General features: G+C 35.4%; 1 protein-coding gene across 2 annotated transcripts; it reads right to left on the bottom strand.

The window, feature by feature from the left end:
* Positions 1 to 2,483: 2,483 nt before the first annotated feature.
* On the bottom strand, positions 2,484 to 17,687 carry LOC131167888 (probable magnesium transporter NIPA8). 2 transcript variants are annotated; one of them, XM_058126925.1, is made up of 14 exons: positions 17,342 to 17,687; positions 16,174 to 16,461; positions 13,474 to 13,561; positions 13,307 to 13,368; positions 13,030 to 13,115; positions 12,836 to 12,909; positions 9,630 to 9,732; positions 9,377 to 9,505; positions 9,190 to 9,289; positions 8,954 to 9,073; positions 3,635 to 3,725; positions 3,485 to 3,554; positions 2,989 to 3,085; positions 2,484 to 2,900 (listed from the first exon to the last, which is right to left on the bottom strand). In XM_058126925.1, exons 2-14 carry the CDS (start codon positions 16,267 to 16,269, stop codon positions 2,676 to 2,678), a joined length of 1,341 nt encoding a protein of 446 aa, XP_057982908.1. In that variant the 5' UTR covers positions 16,270 to 16,461; positions 17,342 to 17,687; the 3' UTR covers positions 2,484 to 2,675. The 2 variants fall into 2 exon arrangements, with proteins under 2 accessions (XP_057982908.1, XP_057982909.1); XM_058126926.1 differs by having other exon boundaries at positions 17,579 to 17,668.
* Between the last annotated feature and the right edge of the window lie 470 nt (positions 17,688 to 18,157).

The following is an 18,157-nucleotide window of genomic DNA, read 5'->3' as shown; positions in this document are numbered from 1 at the left end:
TGCTTTTGTTAAACAAAGGAGTATGGTGGAAAACATTTATCTTGTGCAAGAACTAGTGAGGAAATACGCAAGAAAAAGAGTATCTCCAAAATGCATGCTAAAAATAGATCTCAAGAAGGCTTATGACTCAGTATCTTGGAGTTTTTTTAAAAGAAATGATGATTCTCCTAAACTTCCCAATGACCATGGTTAACTGGATCATGCAATGTGTGACCATCACAACCTATTCAATCTCACTGAATGGGGGTTATCATGGTTTCTTTGAAGGAAGGAAAGGCCTCAGACAAGGGGATCCTTTATCCCCGCTACTGTTTGTGATATGACTTGAATACTTATCAAGACTGTTGAAGACCCTCGAGGATAGTTCAGAGTTTAAATTTCACCTCAGATGTGAGAAGCTAAAATCTCTCATCTAGCCTTTGTAGATGATCTGATTTTGTTCTCAAGAGAGGACTATGCATCTATTAAGCTCCTTATGGACTGTCTTAGGAATTTCACGGATTTTTCTGGGTTGATTGAAAAATTGTTTGAAATCTAACATGTGGCATGCTAGAGTTAAGGAGTATGTCTTAGAGGGTATTAAGAAAATCACTAGTTTCAATGTTTGTGATTTTCCTTTTCAATATCTTGGTATTCCCCTTACAGCTTCTAGACTTAATTTTGTGCATTACTCTCCTCTTGTTAATAGAATTGCCAACTTGTTTAATGGTTGGCCAGGTCCTACAATTTCTTATGTAGGTAAACTGGAATTAGTCAACTCTATTATTTAGGGTGTGGGGTGCTTTTGACTTGCAATCTTTCCTTTTCCAAACAATGTCCTGGAACATATAGTGAAACTCTGTAGGGCTTTTCTTTGGGGAGGAAGGAAGAAACTGTTAGTCGCTTGGGGGGAGGTCTGCTTTCCAAAAATTGAAGGTGGTTCGGGTGTTATGGACCTTAAAGCTTGGAACAAGGCTCTCCTCCCACGAGCCTTGTGGAATGCTCATGGTAAGAAGGAGTCTTTGTGGTCAAAGAGGGTGCACCAAATTTACTTAAAGGGGTCTAATCTTTGGGATGTTTCATCAAAATATAAAGATTCCCCTCTTTCCAAGAAAATGAATGATATAAAAAAACGAGATTTTACAAAGTTGTGGGAACCAATTGGCAGCTGACAGCCTGCTTAATGAGTGGGGGCATAATTCTTCTCTGAGTTATAGTTTCTGGAGGAATAAAGAAAGTAAAGTTCCCTAGTTCAAAGAGGTCTAGAAAAGTGGATGTACCCCTAAATATGCTTTCACCTTATGACTGGGTATTAAAGGGAAATTGTCCATAAATGACAAGCTGCAAGGGGAAGATGTTATGCATGGTTGTGGGATGTGTGGAGCTGAAGTTGAGACTATTGATCACCTCTTCTTTAAATGCAAATTGTCCTTAATTGTTTGGGGCCGTATTAGATGGTGATTGGGTTTGAAGAGAGCCATGACTACCTTGAAAGCAGCGTTGAAATGGCTACATAAGGAGGCAAAGGGCACAGGGATACAATGAGTGGGGAAGAGGATCTGCTTGGCAACTACTGTGTACTTCCTATGGCACTTTAGAAACAAGAGGAAATTTGAAAGCAAGACTATCTCCCCTGAGGAGCGGATTCAGGTGATTTAGAGGCATACATATAGAGCTGTTTTTGACAGGTTTGGGCTGCACTATTTTTGACAAGTTTGGCCTGCACTCTATTAACTAATCTGGAATCTGTTCTTCTGATTGAGTTTTGGAACGTTAGTTTGCTTTCGGTTGTTTTGTATCAATATGCACATGTTGTAGCTATTGATACTTGATCTGTTTATGCTTTTGATTTTTGCTTTACATTTGTAATGGGGCTTGGCTCCCCCTCTGCCTCGGTATGCTCAGTGTATATTGTACATATCCATTTGATCAATACAATTTACCCTTTAATGATAAAAAAAAAATGATAATCATCAATGCCACCATAATAAGATATATAATTGTTTCTGTGTAAGCGGAGAAATAATTTAGTCCACATTTATTGCCAAAGAATTTCATATGCCTGCATATTTCCTCCATGAGCTTCACTAAAATTAGCATGTGTCTTTCGACATTTATAGGAATTATTGTGTTTGGGCAATTTGATGTTGACGTTTCTTGGCTTTACATTTGGGTTCTTACTTTGCCAAAGGGAATGCAAAATCATCAAATCCATTATTGGTCTATATTTGTTATAATTACTGCACTTTATATCTGCTCTCTCTGTATTGTAGACGGTTTGCTTTGTGTGAAAGGAAATCAGTTCTCGACACCTGAGACATGAAATCTAGTTAGCAATTGGAAAGCTTGTAATCCCATACCCCTGATGGTTTAAATCTTTTAGGGAACAAAAAAGGAAATAAAAGGCAAAGAGGCAGAGTCTGCAAAATTGTTTGATGTGTATGAAAGCAACTCTGTAATTATATACATTTTTCTCCAAACCAGTTTATTTTTTCATAATAAAATTCACCAAGAAATATTTTATTTTCAAAATTTTCATTCATGGATCCAACAAGGATATACAGTGGTCGTATATTTGCACATAAATAGACTACAAGAATGCACAATAAATTTTAAAACAAAACTCCTAAACAAGTGTAATTATAAAACCAAGGATGACAAAAAGTATAAAAGTCATTTTAATGCTCATTACTACACTAGTTAATGCTTGGAGCAAGCATTGCCCTTGGATCCAGCAATTTTGCACCGTCTTCATCTGCTAAGATCTTACTCCAACCAGGATTTCTTAGGGAGAAAATCTTGGTTCGATCAAAGCCAGTTCCTCTAAACCCTGTTATCTTGGACGACACCACGGGCATCACAAGAACTGAAGATGCATTGATTGATTCCTCTCCCAAACCTAACAAGAGTGAACAAGTAGCCTACAAGGAAACAAAATCCCACACCATGAATCAATAACAATTTACCACCATGAAATGAGTTAATAAAGTGAAAGCTATTTGGCTGCACCTTGGCTTTTGCTACCACATCTGAAGCCTTGATCAGCATTGCTTGTACATATGATCTTGTGTCTCTAATTTGTGAATCTTCACATGGCAAAACCAGCCTGTAACCGAAGCATGCCATAAGATAAGGTGGCCTATATAATACTACAATTTGGCCCAAATAGAATAATAGTAATACATGTTATAATAATGTTGCAATTTATGATTAATTAAATAATAAGATTGTTATTTTAATCATCGGAAGAACCTAAAAAATTGTTCTATATTTGCAAGATCATACCAAAAAGTCATTACTGTCCCATATTGTCCGAGGGACAAAAAAAAAATGAAGGAAAAGTTCAAAAATTTAGAACTAGTCAAATATTTATATTTGTATTCTTCACTCTTTGACAGTTCTTGAATATTCCTCCATTACAAACTTGGAAAATCTGCAGTAAGGCCTTTTTAAGACCATGAAATTTCAGGATAAGCCAGGCAGTATCTTAATGTGCATGTTATACCTGTTTACTTCAGTTGAAATGCTAGATGATGTAACAGATACTAATGATGAATTATCTTTGACTTCAGCACCTAAAAGAAATTAGAGCATGTCAACATCTTTATTCTTAATATACAAAGAATAAGATAAATAAAGACGTCGCAAAAAGTACCTTTTGATTCATCAGGTGCCAGCAGTGAAATGCCAATAAACACAGACACCATTCCCAATATAAACATTGTTGTTCTTAGTGCATCAAATACCTGCTTATAAACAGTATTTAAGTTTGCTTTATGGTTATAACTCTAAACTCAAATCCCTATCAAATATCAATATAGACATCATTCTTGCTATGAACAGTTTTTTGGTAAGTAAAATATAATTTATTAAAAGTTTGTGTAGATACAGAAGGGAACAGGGGGAAAATATTGTTCTTGTTACATCAAATAAAGAAGTTTAGAAGGCTTTTTTAATATGGTATACATAATAGATGGAGTTGGACACAAGTTGCACTGTGCTATAAGCATCAAAGAAGTCCATTAAGAAAAAGAACTTGAATACTAGGCAAAAGATAAACAAAATACCAATAACATCTGCCGTACCTATACGTACAACCACCACCATCAACACCAAGCCTCAAGTCCCCATAGGTGGGAAAAGCTATATGAATCACTTTTTCCCAACATTCTGTACTATCTAGGAGAAAATACATTAAAAAAAGCATAAGGGTTCTGTCAAATCCTTTCTTCCTCAGGCTAAGCTATAATTTACGCCTACTCCAGCCTCCAGTAGTGCCTGAATGCAAATATTTTCATTTATTTATTTTACTAAGTAAGAGTACACCACTTAGCCAGCTCATTTCTGATGTTTGCAAGATTCAAAAATAGAGAGAAGGGAACAGATGACAGTACTTTATGCATAGCAGGTTTGAAACCCAAGTTTGAGCTAGTTTTTTCCCAAATTATCAGTAGGGCAGAGTTACCTATGCAGATGTCTATTCTCATGTGCTTCGTGCCTGTTGCATCCATCCTTCCGCTCCTCCCAGTTCTGGCACTCCAACTTCTGGCACTGATAGATCTGCCTTCATCACTCAGGGTGTTCTCGTGTTAATACAGTAAGCACAACCACAGATTCTGCACCAGTTCAGTTGTTGGAGAGCAGCACAGTTTCTATATCAAGGAAGATTCTAAGTTTCTTGATTATGAGGCATCTCAGCAAGCAATCCAGACATTTCTTCATGTTGCATCTATTACCTTTAAAAGTAGACCTATTACCTGTCTGTCAACCACCACTTCATCTAGACTTTTCGGCATAGATTCTGCCGCCATGGACCATATGATAATATGCATAGTTTTTTCTCTCAACTCCAGTATTTTGACACCTTACCCAATGGCTGCCCTTGCAAATGGCTATACTACCACAATTAGGGGGATAGGGGCCATACCTCTCACTAATTCTGCTTCTATCTCCTTTGTATTGCATATTCCTAAATTTTCCAGTGAATTTTTAATCCTATTTGTCTAACCAACAAAATTCTTAAACTGTTCAATCACCTTTTCCCCCAAATTTTGTTGTTATCCATGATTTGAAGACAAGGAAGACAATTGGCTGAGGACATGAAGCTGGAGGCTTTACTATTTCGATTCGCTGTCCTCAACGATTGTGTGCATTGCTGCTGTCTCACCTGTTCATATTCATTATTGCTTTGGACAATTTAAAGAAGATGGTTCCTAATTTGAGTTCTCCATATAGTAGAATGCAAGTCTTGTCAATTGGGAAAAAACATAATCATGTCACTTTTGCTTCCTGAGTCAATAAACAGGCAATCACTCCTATGGAGTTGATGTATGCTAATTAAAAAGTTATTCATATTGCTTTCAATCCAATTTTCGACAAGGACAAAACATACAGGGGTTTGGTATCATTTTGTTTAAGAGAAACTGGTCGAAAAATCCATTACCACCACAAATATGAACTTTGACTATCAATTAGCCGATCTGTTTATCAAGTCCCTTTTTTTTTTGCCTGAGGTTATGGGGGAGGGGTACCCAGATTTAAGTGAATTTGTAACAAGCTAGAGGCATATAATGTATATGCCCAAGCATGAAAGGCAGTGTCACAATTTAACATCTTAATAATGGTCTAAATGTCATTTATTGTATAATGCATAGTCTAAATATCAATTGGCTAATTTGTTTATAATGTCTTTGGGTTTACCTTGATTAAGTTCCTTTGTAACATGCTAGAAGGACATGATATATATGCTCAAGCATGCACATGCGTGTCATAGGTTAGCATCTTAGTAAGGATTTAAATGTCATTTATTGTACATAGAGTTTATTATCAATGGAAAAGGAGACCTACCATTTGGTCTTAGTTATTGCCATATTTCAACACAAACTATCATTACAATTGTTATTATTATTATTATTATTATTTTCCTTTCCAATGTCACTGTTCATATTGGATGAGACTATTCATATTCATAGGAGCAGACTTGAATGATCACATTGGAAAGAACAATAAAGGTTATGAGAAGATAGATGGAGGGCATAGATATGGAGATGAAAATGAGTCCAATGGTATGATTTTAGACAGCGAATACATGCTTTAAGAAGAGAGAACACTTAATAACCTTCAAAAATGGACAAAATAAAAGTTAAGCAGATTTGTTTCTTAACTAGGAGGGTGGGGTTAGTAAATTGTTTATCATGTAATGACTATAAAGTGATCCTAGGATTTATACCAAATCTTACGATTCAATTCTCAGTTCTCGAATCCCAAAATTGGAAATTTGATTCATGATTTAAATCTCAATTTGACAACTATGATAGGAAAAGGTATCAGGTATGTAAGCCAATTGATGAGGGAGGTTTGGATCTGAAGTTGATTGCAGATCGTGGCAAAGTTATTTTGTTGAAGCTTTTATGGCAAATCTATATTTCAAAGTAATTTTATAGGTTATATGGGTTCATGCTTACAAGATCAAATGGAGTAGTATTTGAGAAATTAAGGAGTAGCCATATGACTTGGCTTTGGAGGAAGTTACTAAGATTCAGATCTGCAATCTATCCTCTTAGAAAATTCAAAGTTAATTCAGGTAGTACCATCTGTCTTTTATTTGACAATTGGCATCCTCAAAGTCCCCTTTTTTCTATATTATGGAGATCAAATTCAGTTTGACCTTGGCCTTCTTAAATTTGAAAAAATAGATAAATTCATTCATAATGGTACTTAGAGATGGTTGGGGAGATTGCCAAGTAATGCTCAGGAAATCGTTAGAATTATCAATTTCTCTCCTTCCCCAGCAAATGAAAATTTTAATTGGATTCTAACTGAAAGTGGAGATCTCTCTGCAACATCAGATTATAATTTTATCAGGAAACAGAATGAAAAGGACTAGGCTCAAATTATTTGGACTAAACATGGTGTTCCCAGGCATGAGTCTATATGCTGCTTGGCTATTTTGAATAGATTGTCAGCATTGGAAAAACTCAAGAAATGGGAGTAGTAAATTAGAGTTGCTGCAGATTACATAAATCTAATATAGAAACAAGAGAGCATTCGTTCTTTGAATGCTCATTCTCTAAAATGGTCTAGTTTAAAGCTTTTTCAGACTTGTGTATAACAGAAGCTGTTGAAAGCTGGAATGGTAATATTGATCAACTGTTAACAATTAGGGATTCTAAACAGAAGGATGTTGACTGCTCAAATCTACCATATATGGAAAATTAGAAATGATGTGATATATACAGAAGCTAAACCAGATTTTAACTCATAGTGGTGAAGTCTTTAGTGAATGATGTAAAACTGAATTGTATTGGGATTCTTGGTTTTGAGTTTTTCAATGTTATATTGTATTCAACTTTTCAGAGGTGGTTTGGGCACCTGCAACATATGCCAAATTATAGACCAGTGACCTAGTTAATGTTATTGACACTAGGAGGGGAGGGTTAGACCTAGACAACTTGGAATATGATTATGAGTGAGGGATTTAACAACCCTCATGATATTGCCCAAGATCATGCATATTCATGTAGCTGACCCACCTAGTGGTAACTGGTACGTAAGGTATGGTTGTTGTTGTTGTTATTATTATTTATTTTCACTATTATATTGAAAATATTATTCAAAATTTGCTTTATTATTATTACCATCATTATTATATTAGTAGCTTCCATTATTATGATTATTATTAAAAAATATATAATTATTTGTCCTCATTATTGTGATTAAAATTATTGTTATTATGTGCACACTACACAAATGTACGTAACATTATGAACCTTATAGACTTAGGGGTATTTTGGTAAATTCATTTGAAATAATTGAGTGCGCCTAACAAAAGCATTTCTATGAGATAGTAATCCTGCTCCATGAATAAAAATACCTAGCAAAGTGATTCCATGAAAGCATTTGGGATAACTTGAGCCAAATACACTTGATTGTCCATCCACTTGTTAGGGGGATGGCAGGAGGTGTGAGGTGGGATGAGGGTCGCACAAATCTCACTTCCAGACATTCTCGAGATAATAATCGGTGAAAGTCGAACAATATTGGACTTGTACCAGGACTTTGATTCGTCTCACTCAAAGACATTCATGCTACAATTAGGAGCATGGATTTTAAGCCTTAGATTTGTATTTGTGTGGACTCAGATGAAACTCAATACAATTTTGTATTACATTTTTGTCCGATTCATACAATTCCAAATCCCATGCACCTAAACACTACTTCAAAGTTTTCCTTCAATCAATATAGAAGCAAAATAAATAGGCCACCTATAAGGTGGCAAAAAGGCATGTTGTGCTCAAAATTGCTTCATGGAGAGAAAACAATGAAGGAACGATTAACTCAAAATTTCTGCCATATAAGTTGCCATATTTCCTTTTAAACCTTGAACATGTGCAAATTACAAACCCTTTTCACTGATTGATTGACCTTGTCTAAGACTTAGCTCCATCTAGACCCAATGTCAAAATGAAATATACCAAACTTCCATTTTTTTATTTTTTTTTTGCAGAACCTGTAATTAATGAGCATTTGAAACTGAACCAGTCCACGAAGAAAACATGCACATTCTTCTTGCAGAAGTCTAAAGTAAACTAGACAATCTTTCATCTACTTTTTCATTTTATTCTATGTTGTCCAAAACTTCAAGACAATGTTAGCATGTGTTACAAACTAATGAAATTACTGCCTCACATCAATTTACTCAAGACATCAATCTGAACCAAACTGGCCTTAAATTGTTTCAGTTAAATTACCACTTGGCCCCAAAAACTTAAGCCATTTGGGAAGGGCCAAACATGTGGGCTAGGCTAACTTTTGCTGTCCTCAAAACACTAATGCTCTAATAAATTTTACAGTATTACTTGGTTGCAAAAGCAAAGGTACCATCAGAACAAAAATGAAATAGCAAAGTTTTGTTATTGGTCATCACAGAGAGAGAGAGAGAGAGAGAGAGAGAGAGAGAGAGAGAGAGAGAAACCTGATATTCCTGAAAGTATACAAATCCAGTACAAATGGAAAAGAAAGTCCAAGAAATCTGAAACATAGGAACGATAAGGATTGCATCGAACAATGACAATCCTTCATTCAACCTTGCCATCTGCAGTTACGAAATGTGAATAAATATAGAAATCAACATTCGAATGCAGTTGCTGCACTGGGAGTCAAGAACGAAAATAGCAACAAAAAAAAGTGAATGATGCACATAATCTATACCCAAAATCCAGCTGTACTAAGAAATAGAAGAAGCACGGAATATGTGAACCAGCTATGCAGCTGATAGCTGCTAGACATGGCCAATCGTAGCAGGTTAGAGCTGGCAAAATAAAGGAACTGCCCATTAGAAAATTAACTGTATGAACTGGTTGTTGAGAAGGCAAGGAACAGAAGGCAGTTATCTTACAGAGATTTCGCAAACAGCACGGAGCATGATCCTATAGCACCTGAAACAATAGAATAGGAAAAAGGAAGCAACATTTTCCAGTATGGCCTAACGTCCTGTCCAGAAATAGCAACCAGAAGCTCTCCTCTCCTGCATATTCCAATTTTTTTAATCAATTCAACAAAAATATTTAAAAAGTTAAAAAATAACATACAAGTTAAATGCCAACTGTTGGCACATGTAGATCCAACATTGTAATCTATAGACCTCTAACCTGTAAATGGAGTGATGGCAGGCAACAACTAAGATCAAAATCAGACCATATAGAAGGAATGCAAGGTTGCTATACTTGTCCGCTAACTGCTCTGGTGTGTACACTGAAATAGGAAGCGGAAAATAAATAAATAAATATATGGGGAGGAGGAGAGAGAGAGAGAGTACATAGGATCTTTTAGTAAAAAGTGGAAAAGGGGAAAAAGGGAAAAGTGGGAGGGGGTGGGGGTGAGGATGTCTAGAAGATAGTCCCAATAATTGATGGTGATAAATACAACCAAGGTCTTAAATTTCGATATCAACTAAAATTTCAAAGGCTCAAAAGTCAAAAGTATGGAAATTTCGATTTAGATGTCAGTTTCAATTTCAATTTGGAAAAACAATGGAAATTAGTAATAATTAGTAAAGCATGAAATTCTTTCATGAAACTTTACAAAATGGTTATGTAGGTTTTAGGACAAATATATTATGAATTTAATACATCTATGTTGTGTATGAGGTGCAATACTTGTAATATAACATATTTGGTTGATATAAAATTATAAATGAAATTCATAAATCAATTAATAAAATTTAGTATATAAATAAAGATAATTTAGACAGGAATGGTTAAATAAAATATTGTCACTAAAATATATGTTCAATTTTTCACATAATTTCAAAAGCTTCTAATAATCTTTTATTTCAATAAAAAAGATAAATTAAGAGATAAATTTCACAACTATTTTTAAATTTTAAATTTCAATTCCAAGGAAATTTCATTCTATGGTTAATATTTTAGTAAGTTTCATTAAACTTTTGAGATTTTGATAAGTTTCGGATGACTCGTTGAGATTTTGATGGAAGTTTGTAAGATGGAAATTGACTTCCATTTCCATTTCGAGGGTGATGGTCCAATGGAAAGCAGAATTGACATAAATTTGGACAATTTCGTGGAAATTTATGACTACAGCACTACAAAACTATAAAACCCTGGTTTACCAATCAACCAGAAAATGCCATTTTATGATCACTAAACCTACTGTGGTAGGGTAGATCTATTCAAATTTTCTTAAGGGAAGATGATATATATAATTATTGTTCCGCGAAAAATTATTCAGAACAAATCAAACTATATGATTAAAAGTTTAGGAACAAACGTGTTTGATCAAAAGTAGGTAAAAAGTATACCAAATCACACATTGTTTAAAAAATAAAAATGAAAAAAGAGTGCACCAGACCACACATATCGCTTTATCAGTTATATTTTATATTAGAACTCAGCGGGCCCAAGATTTAGGATCCAAGTCCTTATCATGTCTTGTCCAATGTTGCTTGGAATACGGATTACTGAACCACACAGAACAGAAACAGATACACAGTGTGTTGCTTACTGGAATGCGTTATAGGGTGGGTTCGGCTCACTTGTAAAAACTTGATGTTAGACGCAATAGTGTGATGTAGAATGATAAGTGAGTAATTAGATCGATCACTTTGACCCAATTTGGAAATTTATTCCAAAGAATAGGATCAATGGATTGTTGGGTCCTAAGCCCAATTTTTTTAGTTTATTTGTAATAGGCTTATATATATTTGTAATAGATGTGTCTTTTAGGGGTTCTTTTGTTACTTCATGTACCTTTAGGGGTTCATGTGTGATTTCTTGTAATTTAAGCTTTCTTATAATAGGATGTGAGAGCCATGTGGAAGTTAATTTTTGTGAAATTGAGTTGAGAATTGAATGGAAGTTAATTTTTGTGAAATTGACTTGAGAATTGAACATGTATTTCACCCTGAACTGTCTTTCTTCTTCCTTCTTCTTCCCCTCCCCTCACCCTATTTCTCTCTCTATTTTCTCCCCTGGGCAGTACCTATAATGTTTTGTTTATCACCCCTAGCTGTTGCTACTACATCACATTAGCTTCACATTTACTCATCCTGTACACACTTTATTTTCTTTGGGCTACATTCCAAGTCAATTATATGTTAAAATTGTTTTTCCTAACATTTTCAAAATTCCACAAAAAATTCCCATATGTTTCTTATTGTTTCAAGAGCTTTCCAACTTACTACAACAATTCAATACGACTTACATGCAAAAATATCAAAATCTAGGCAAGTTAAGCAATGGTCTGGGTTGCACACTTGCAGTATGTACCAAATAACACTACACAGAGAATGTGATTTAGTTAATATTAGAGACTCCACAGAGGGGGTGATTTAGTTAATGTAGGATGGGGAGAGTAGGCCAAGAGTAACTTTGGCCAAGGCAGTATAGCCAAAGTAGGAAATAAGAATTTGATAACACTTCTATAAGGATTATCAGTCATGGTTCTAGATTCTTCAAGGGAGTACTGCAAACATATTTTTTGAGTTTTTGATCCATGAAGATCTGTCTTTCCCATTTTGTTGTATCATTTGGAAGGCCTAAGTGCACCTTAAGCTCAAAGTTTTTGCTGTTAAAACTAACGATCTGCTGCAGAGAAGGGGGCCTTTTGAGGCTTTATCTCCTGATGTTAGTTCACTATCCTTTGAAAGTTCAGAATCCACACATCACCAGTTCCTTCATTGTTCATTTTCTTGAAGGGTTTGGAACATTCTATTAATTTGTATCATTTAGAAGGGGTTGGGTTTGTCTGAAGTCATTAGAGGATTTGCTGACTATCTCTTTTAGAGGTTTTTGAAGGAGTAGGGTAGATCAGCTTTGAGGACATGTGGAACGTTTGTTGTCTTGTGGGATATTTGGTTGGAAAGGAATGCTCGTGCTTTCATGGGGAAAAAGATAACTTTCTCTATGCTCTGGTATAGGATACAGCATATGGCATCTTTGTGAGTTTTTACAGCTGGTTGTTTTTAGTGGCCATCTTTTTTGGATGTTCAACTTGATCGAGGACAGTTTTGTCTTAACGTTATTTTCTGTTTTTTCTATTTGGTTATCATCTCTTTTAAGAAGGATTTCTTATGCTCCTTCTTGTATATTCTCTCTTCTGCGATAAAATTTCTTCTTAATCTATTAATAAAGAAAAAATAGTTTGACAGCACTCCAACTCTCAGAGAATATTACCCCAGATCATGTAGAATGCAGAATAAGCTGACCTCCTCTAATGGGAGTTCAGTTTTGGTTGTTGTTGTAACAAACATCAGCTTAAAATTCCTTCATAATATTTAAACAAAAAAACATTCTTGGAACAAGTCACAATACTAACAAAGTTCTCACATGTAACTTACCAGGTGACTGGTGGTTGCCAAATGCAACAAGAAAAATGTTGCCAAGAACAATGAAGGCTGTAGCAATCAGCACTCTGGGGAAAAAAAGGCAACATACGAATGTTGGAATTTACTTGGCAATATTAATATGAGATATCAATAAATAAATGACGCCATATTTCTAAAATAAGCTCTTGCATAAGATTTAAACATACTTGACAGTCACCATTTTGTTCAAAACAAAATATGCAAAAGCAATGTTGGACACAAATTGAACAGATCCAAGGGCTGCAAGGAGCGACTGCACAACCAAAAGGGTAAAAAAGAAATGAAAGGAAAGATAAAAAATTATGAATAGAAAAAGAAAAATGCAAAACTTTTGTTGAAAAAAACAGTTCTACCAGGCAACAACCCAAAGGATGAAAAACAGAATATTGTCCAAAATTAATCAACTTAAAGCAGGAAGCTGGGCAATATTCATTTCAAACTGACCTGAGCAGCATACCCAAAGGAAATGAAATTAAGACAATTTCCAAAAGCAAAAAATATAACACCTGCATATCAAGAATGATATAAAGCTAAATATGAGGACCTGAACTAATGTTGTACATTAAGCAGAACAACTGTAATAATGCAAGCACCAGGACACTAGATTTTACCAACTCTCCAAGTCTGGAAGTATATGATAGGTTTCAATACAACTTTTCCATTTGTTACATCACTGTCTAGCATGGAATACTTCTCTCTCTGCAAAAAATGGTGTCACACTCATCAAATCAGGCAAAACATGGTGTGAAGAGAAAACAGCAACGCAGTCACAACAAACAGTATATATTTTTAAAGTCTGCATTAGAACGGGGAAAAACAAAAAGCAAGAGAAAACAGCACATGAAGGCACTACAGATTAGAGGCTTTTTCTAATCACAATGTGAATGGCTACAAACCAAAACCAAAATTTCTAGAGGTCATATGCTGAGGAACTGAAGCATTTATGAGAACTGGTCATGTTAACAACATATAACAAGCTAAAAATAAAGTTCTATAAGACACACCATGCACATGGCACACAAAGTAGTCTTTCAACAATGGTGATCAACAAGAAATGCCTCAACAGCAAATTAAGTTACCTTGGCATGAGCACAGCACAAAGAGAATAAGGGAGGGGGGTTGCCTTAGCATTAATATTGCTGGATAGTTATAGAAATCTAATTTCTTGATAAATGGGAGAGGGCAAGCCATAAGGAGCACAGCTAAAACATAACAAATAGATACACAAGCACAGATAAAACATAAATGGGCAGGTTAAATGCTTGAACTACAAGAAAAATGGTGATAGATACCAACGAAAAGCTTAAAATTTCTTAGAAGCAATGTTTTAAAAGTCACAATCGAGGCTCGCCTCAAGACAAGGTATGCCTAAAACACCTTGAGGCTTAATCTAAATACCAAAACCCCAGAAGGAGAACGCATTACATGCCAAGGCTTATGCTTTTGTACAGAAAGCACACCTTCTGCATCTTTTCATATGAGGCTTACGCATTTTGGGCTTTTAAATTTCAAGTTAGGCTTTGCAAGAAAATTTCAACAGCGTGTTTATATTGAAGGAATGTCATAGTATGAGTTGGAATCTAAAATTCTTGAACCTCAACCTTTCCAAATAGTAGAGCTGCTTCCCAAATATTGGAAGTAACTTGATCTTTGTGAAATTATAGCTATCCCTTGACATGATTTATTCAATGAATTCAAGTTATCATTTCTTTTGAATGACAAACATGTAGTTTACAAATTTTATATATATATATATATATTGCATTTTATTTGCAATTTCCTTGAATATTTCTTTATTTTTGAAAAATATATGTAACTGATTACATATTTTAATCTAAAACAAAACTCTTAAAAGGCTTATGTCTCCCCTCCTAAGTGTTAAAGCGCCTCACCTTACGCCTTCTCCTTTTAAAAAAATTACTCAAAGGTAAAGCAAATTGAAGATATAATAAAAGGTTTGTCAACAACATAAACAAATAGTTCTACATTTTAATTTACAAGATTAAAAGGCAGAAATTCCACACCACTAGAAAAGGAGTGTGCATGTGCTTTTCACCTCAAAATATCCTCTCCACCGAAGCCGATAGTTTTTCACAAAAGTTGCTCCAAAGAGTTTGATGAGTGGTGAAACTTATTCAGCTAAGTGATAGATGATTCAGTAAAAAATCAAATTGTTTGACATTATCACTCAACCTATCACTCAATTGAAAAATACATCATGACGCTTTTCAAAAAGAACCAAGACAGGGTCCCCTTAGTTAATAGCATTATACGGAAGCTCAAGAACCCAAATGGATTAGTAGTAACCATTACTCTCACACATTTTAAAAGCCGATGAAGCTCCACTCAGTTTGCCAACTAAAAATGCTCTTGAAGAGTTCACTAATAATAGCATACTAAAAAAGAATCACATGAAATTCAATTGTAATCCCAATAATTGCCAGGTTGTAATGACATTGAATTGGAAAAAATAAACGAAGGAAATGACCTTTAAAAAAAAAGGGTAGCCCGGTGCACAAAGCTTCCACGTATGCGGGGTCCAGGGAAGGGGCGGATCACAATGGGTCTATAGTACGCAGCCTTACCTTGCATTTTTGCAAGAGGCCGTTTCCACAGCTGGAACCCGTGACCTCCAAGTCACAGGGCGACAACTAAAATGCTCTTGAAGAGTTCACTAATAATAGCAAAAAAATAAACGAAGGAAATGACCTCTGAAACAAAAAAATAAAAAATCTAAAAAAAGGTTCCAAAACATCTAAGAAATTAAGAGCGAGGGCACTACAACCCAATACACTAAGACTTTAAGAACAACTGGGGAAAAGATTAACTCTATATTTGGAAGAGGTCTTGGATTTAAATTTGTATGGATTTGGACAAAATGTTATACACAATTGTATTGAGTTATGCCTAAATCCACCCAAATCCAAATCCAAGACCCAAAATCTATGCTCCAAAACCTAGAGTAAGCGATTTCGAAGATATCATTGGCAACCATCAAATTAATATTACAGCTTAGTTAACCATAGTTGAGCTCTTTACTATGGCTAAAGGGCTTGAGAACCAAGGGAGAGAAATAAATGAGGTCTGGGCTAATTTAAGATTTTCCTTTTCAAAATGTTAAAAAAGATATCTCAAGAAATAAGAAAATATACTAACTTTATACTGCATTATCAAAAGTAAACAATTATCTCTATCAGAATTCCAAAAGGGGAATGGGGTTTTATTTCACTTTATTTCTCTATTTCTATATGCATATAAAATCAATGCAAAGAACACATAGTATTCCAAGCAAAATGATGTGATATTCATACCTGGTTATGGCCCAATTTGAGAAGGTTTGTGCCAAAGTTTATGGCAATGCTGCCAAAAAGGTTAATGAAAGCCCCAACGACCCACTCGCCCATCATGAACTAAAGATGTTGAGGAGCCGTTACATTTACATGTAGTATATGGAATTTGATCCTGTCCTTGAGAAGTTGTCAATACTCGTGTAACAATGACTAAATCAAACAACTTAAAAGGCGCTGGAAAGTTGTCCAGCATTTACATATGCTACAAAAGCTGCAGAGCCCCCTCTACGCAAAAATGTGCTGATGGATCTGTAAACATTGTAGGGATTTTATATGCACGCGTTTAAGAAAATTTAGACATCAAGAAAAGATGACATTAACTACTTCACAAGAAAGAGGAAGAGGTCTAGGTCTATTAGGTGAATAAACATGGAACAGATTTTTATTATTATTATTATTGTTATTGGTCAGCCCCTTCCCCAGACCCTGCATACGTGGGAACTTTGTGCGGGGCTGCCCTTATTATTATTATTATTATTATTATTATTATTAGAAGAAGAAGAAGAATATGATGATGATGATGATGATGATGATGAGATTACAGCTGAATAATTCAAATAGAAATTGTGCCTATGTGAAGAATCAACCATAGGATGCCAGTAGCATAGATCTTGAGCTGAGGTAATATGAATCCCCAAGCTATTAAATTGGAGAAGATATAAAATTGAAGCAAAATGCGAAAGCATCAATCGGGGGAGGAGGGAAATGGAGGGGCGATCGTCCTCAATCGGGTATTTAAGATATGATCGTCGAGAGAGAAAAAAATAAATCAGTGGATCAATAAGAGGAGCTAAAAAGAATCCTAGCTAGACGAAACAAATAAAAAGGAATGTAAAGTGAAAATGAACAGATAAATAAAAAAGAAGAAGCTAAAAATATGTAGGCGCTGCAGTTGCGGTTGCGGTTGCGGTTGCGGTTGCACGGATGGATGGATGGGGGGTGGTGGCCGGTAGGTTGGCAGAATAAAAAGGAGATCAGAGCAATTCAATCCAAAAACTCAATTCAATTCAATGCAGAAGTGCAAAATGAAGGAAATATATCTTTTAAATAATCAAATAATTAAAGATAACAATGGATGAGAAGCTATAAATAATAAGGGAAGGGAAGGGAAAGGAAAGAGGAGTTTTACCAAAGGAAAGAAAAGCTCTGCATCTGCGATGGAGTGCAAGAAGAAACAGAAAAGTCTGCGACTGACTGTATATATAGATGGAGGAAACGTCAAAGAAGACAAATCAACCAAAGATTCCTAGCGGATCCAAGGATAACAAAATGATTTTCCAGAAACAACACATGGAATAGCATTCGTTGGATAATATTTGAGAGAGAGAGAGAGAGAGAGAGAGAGGGAGAGAGGGACTGGACCGACGTTTAGGCTATGTTCGTCTCTTTTTGTTTGGGTTGCACAATTGTTGGAGGGAAGGGAAGGGGGAGAGAAGACGCATTGTGAGAGAGAGAGAGAGAGAGAGAGAGAGCCTAAAACGTGAAGTTTTACCTGCCTCTTCTGCTGCTGGACGCGAATGCTTTGGGACCCACAAAGGGTGTCCCATAAAGCCTCGACATTCCACCGTATACTTTGGCCTTAATAAATGGAGTTTTTACAAAAATATTTAAATTAAAATAAATTAAATACAATAACAGGATAGTTGGCGAAGTAATTATAGAAATAAACTCAACGGGCTTTCTAGTCGTTGGATTCAGCCAAAATTGACCATTGAAAAGTGGGATTTCTTCCTCAAGCTCTTAAGGAAAATTTTGTTTATGCAAAGAGAAGGCCGCCAACCCCCCGCCGCCCCTTAGAGTTTCCTGTGTCAGCTTGCCTTTGGTCCGTTTCTCTCTCTCTCTCAATTCCTCGACGGTTTTACAACAGATCGAAAAATGAAAGGTGCTGTTAAATTTTTGGTTCTACTGTCGATATTTCTATTAGAGTAGATTTATCGTGAAAATG

This window comes from Malania oleifera, chromosome 11 (assembly GCF_029873635.1).
Source record: "Malania oleifera isolate guangnan ecotype guangnan chromosome 11, ASM2987363v1, whole genome shotgun sequence".
Taxonomy (NCBI): domain Eukaryota; kingdom Viridiplantae; phylum Streptophyta; class Magnoliopsida; order Santalales; family Ximeniaceae; genus Malania; species Malania oleifera.
This window is presented reverse-complemented; position numbering and strand designations above follow the sequence as displayed.

Coding starts and splice junctions, on each gene's coding strand:
- LOC131167888 (XM_058126925.1), bottom strand. CDS start 16,269: ATGATGGGCGAGTGGGTCGTTGGGGCTTTCATTAACCTTTTTGGCAGC. Junction 13,116..13,306: donor CCTTTGGGTATGCTGCTCAG/GTCAGTTTGAAA, acceptor TTGGTTGTGCAG/TCGCTCCTTGCAGCCCTTGG. Junction 3,086..3,484: donor ATTTCAACTGAAGTAAACAG/GTATAACATGCA, acceptor CTTCGGTTACAG/GCTGGTTTTGCCATGTGAAG.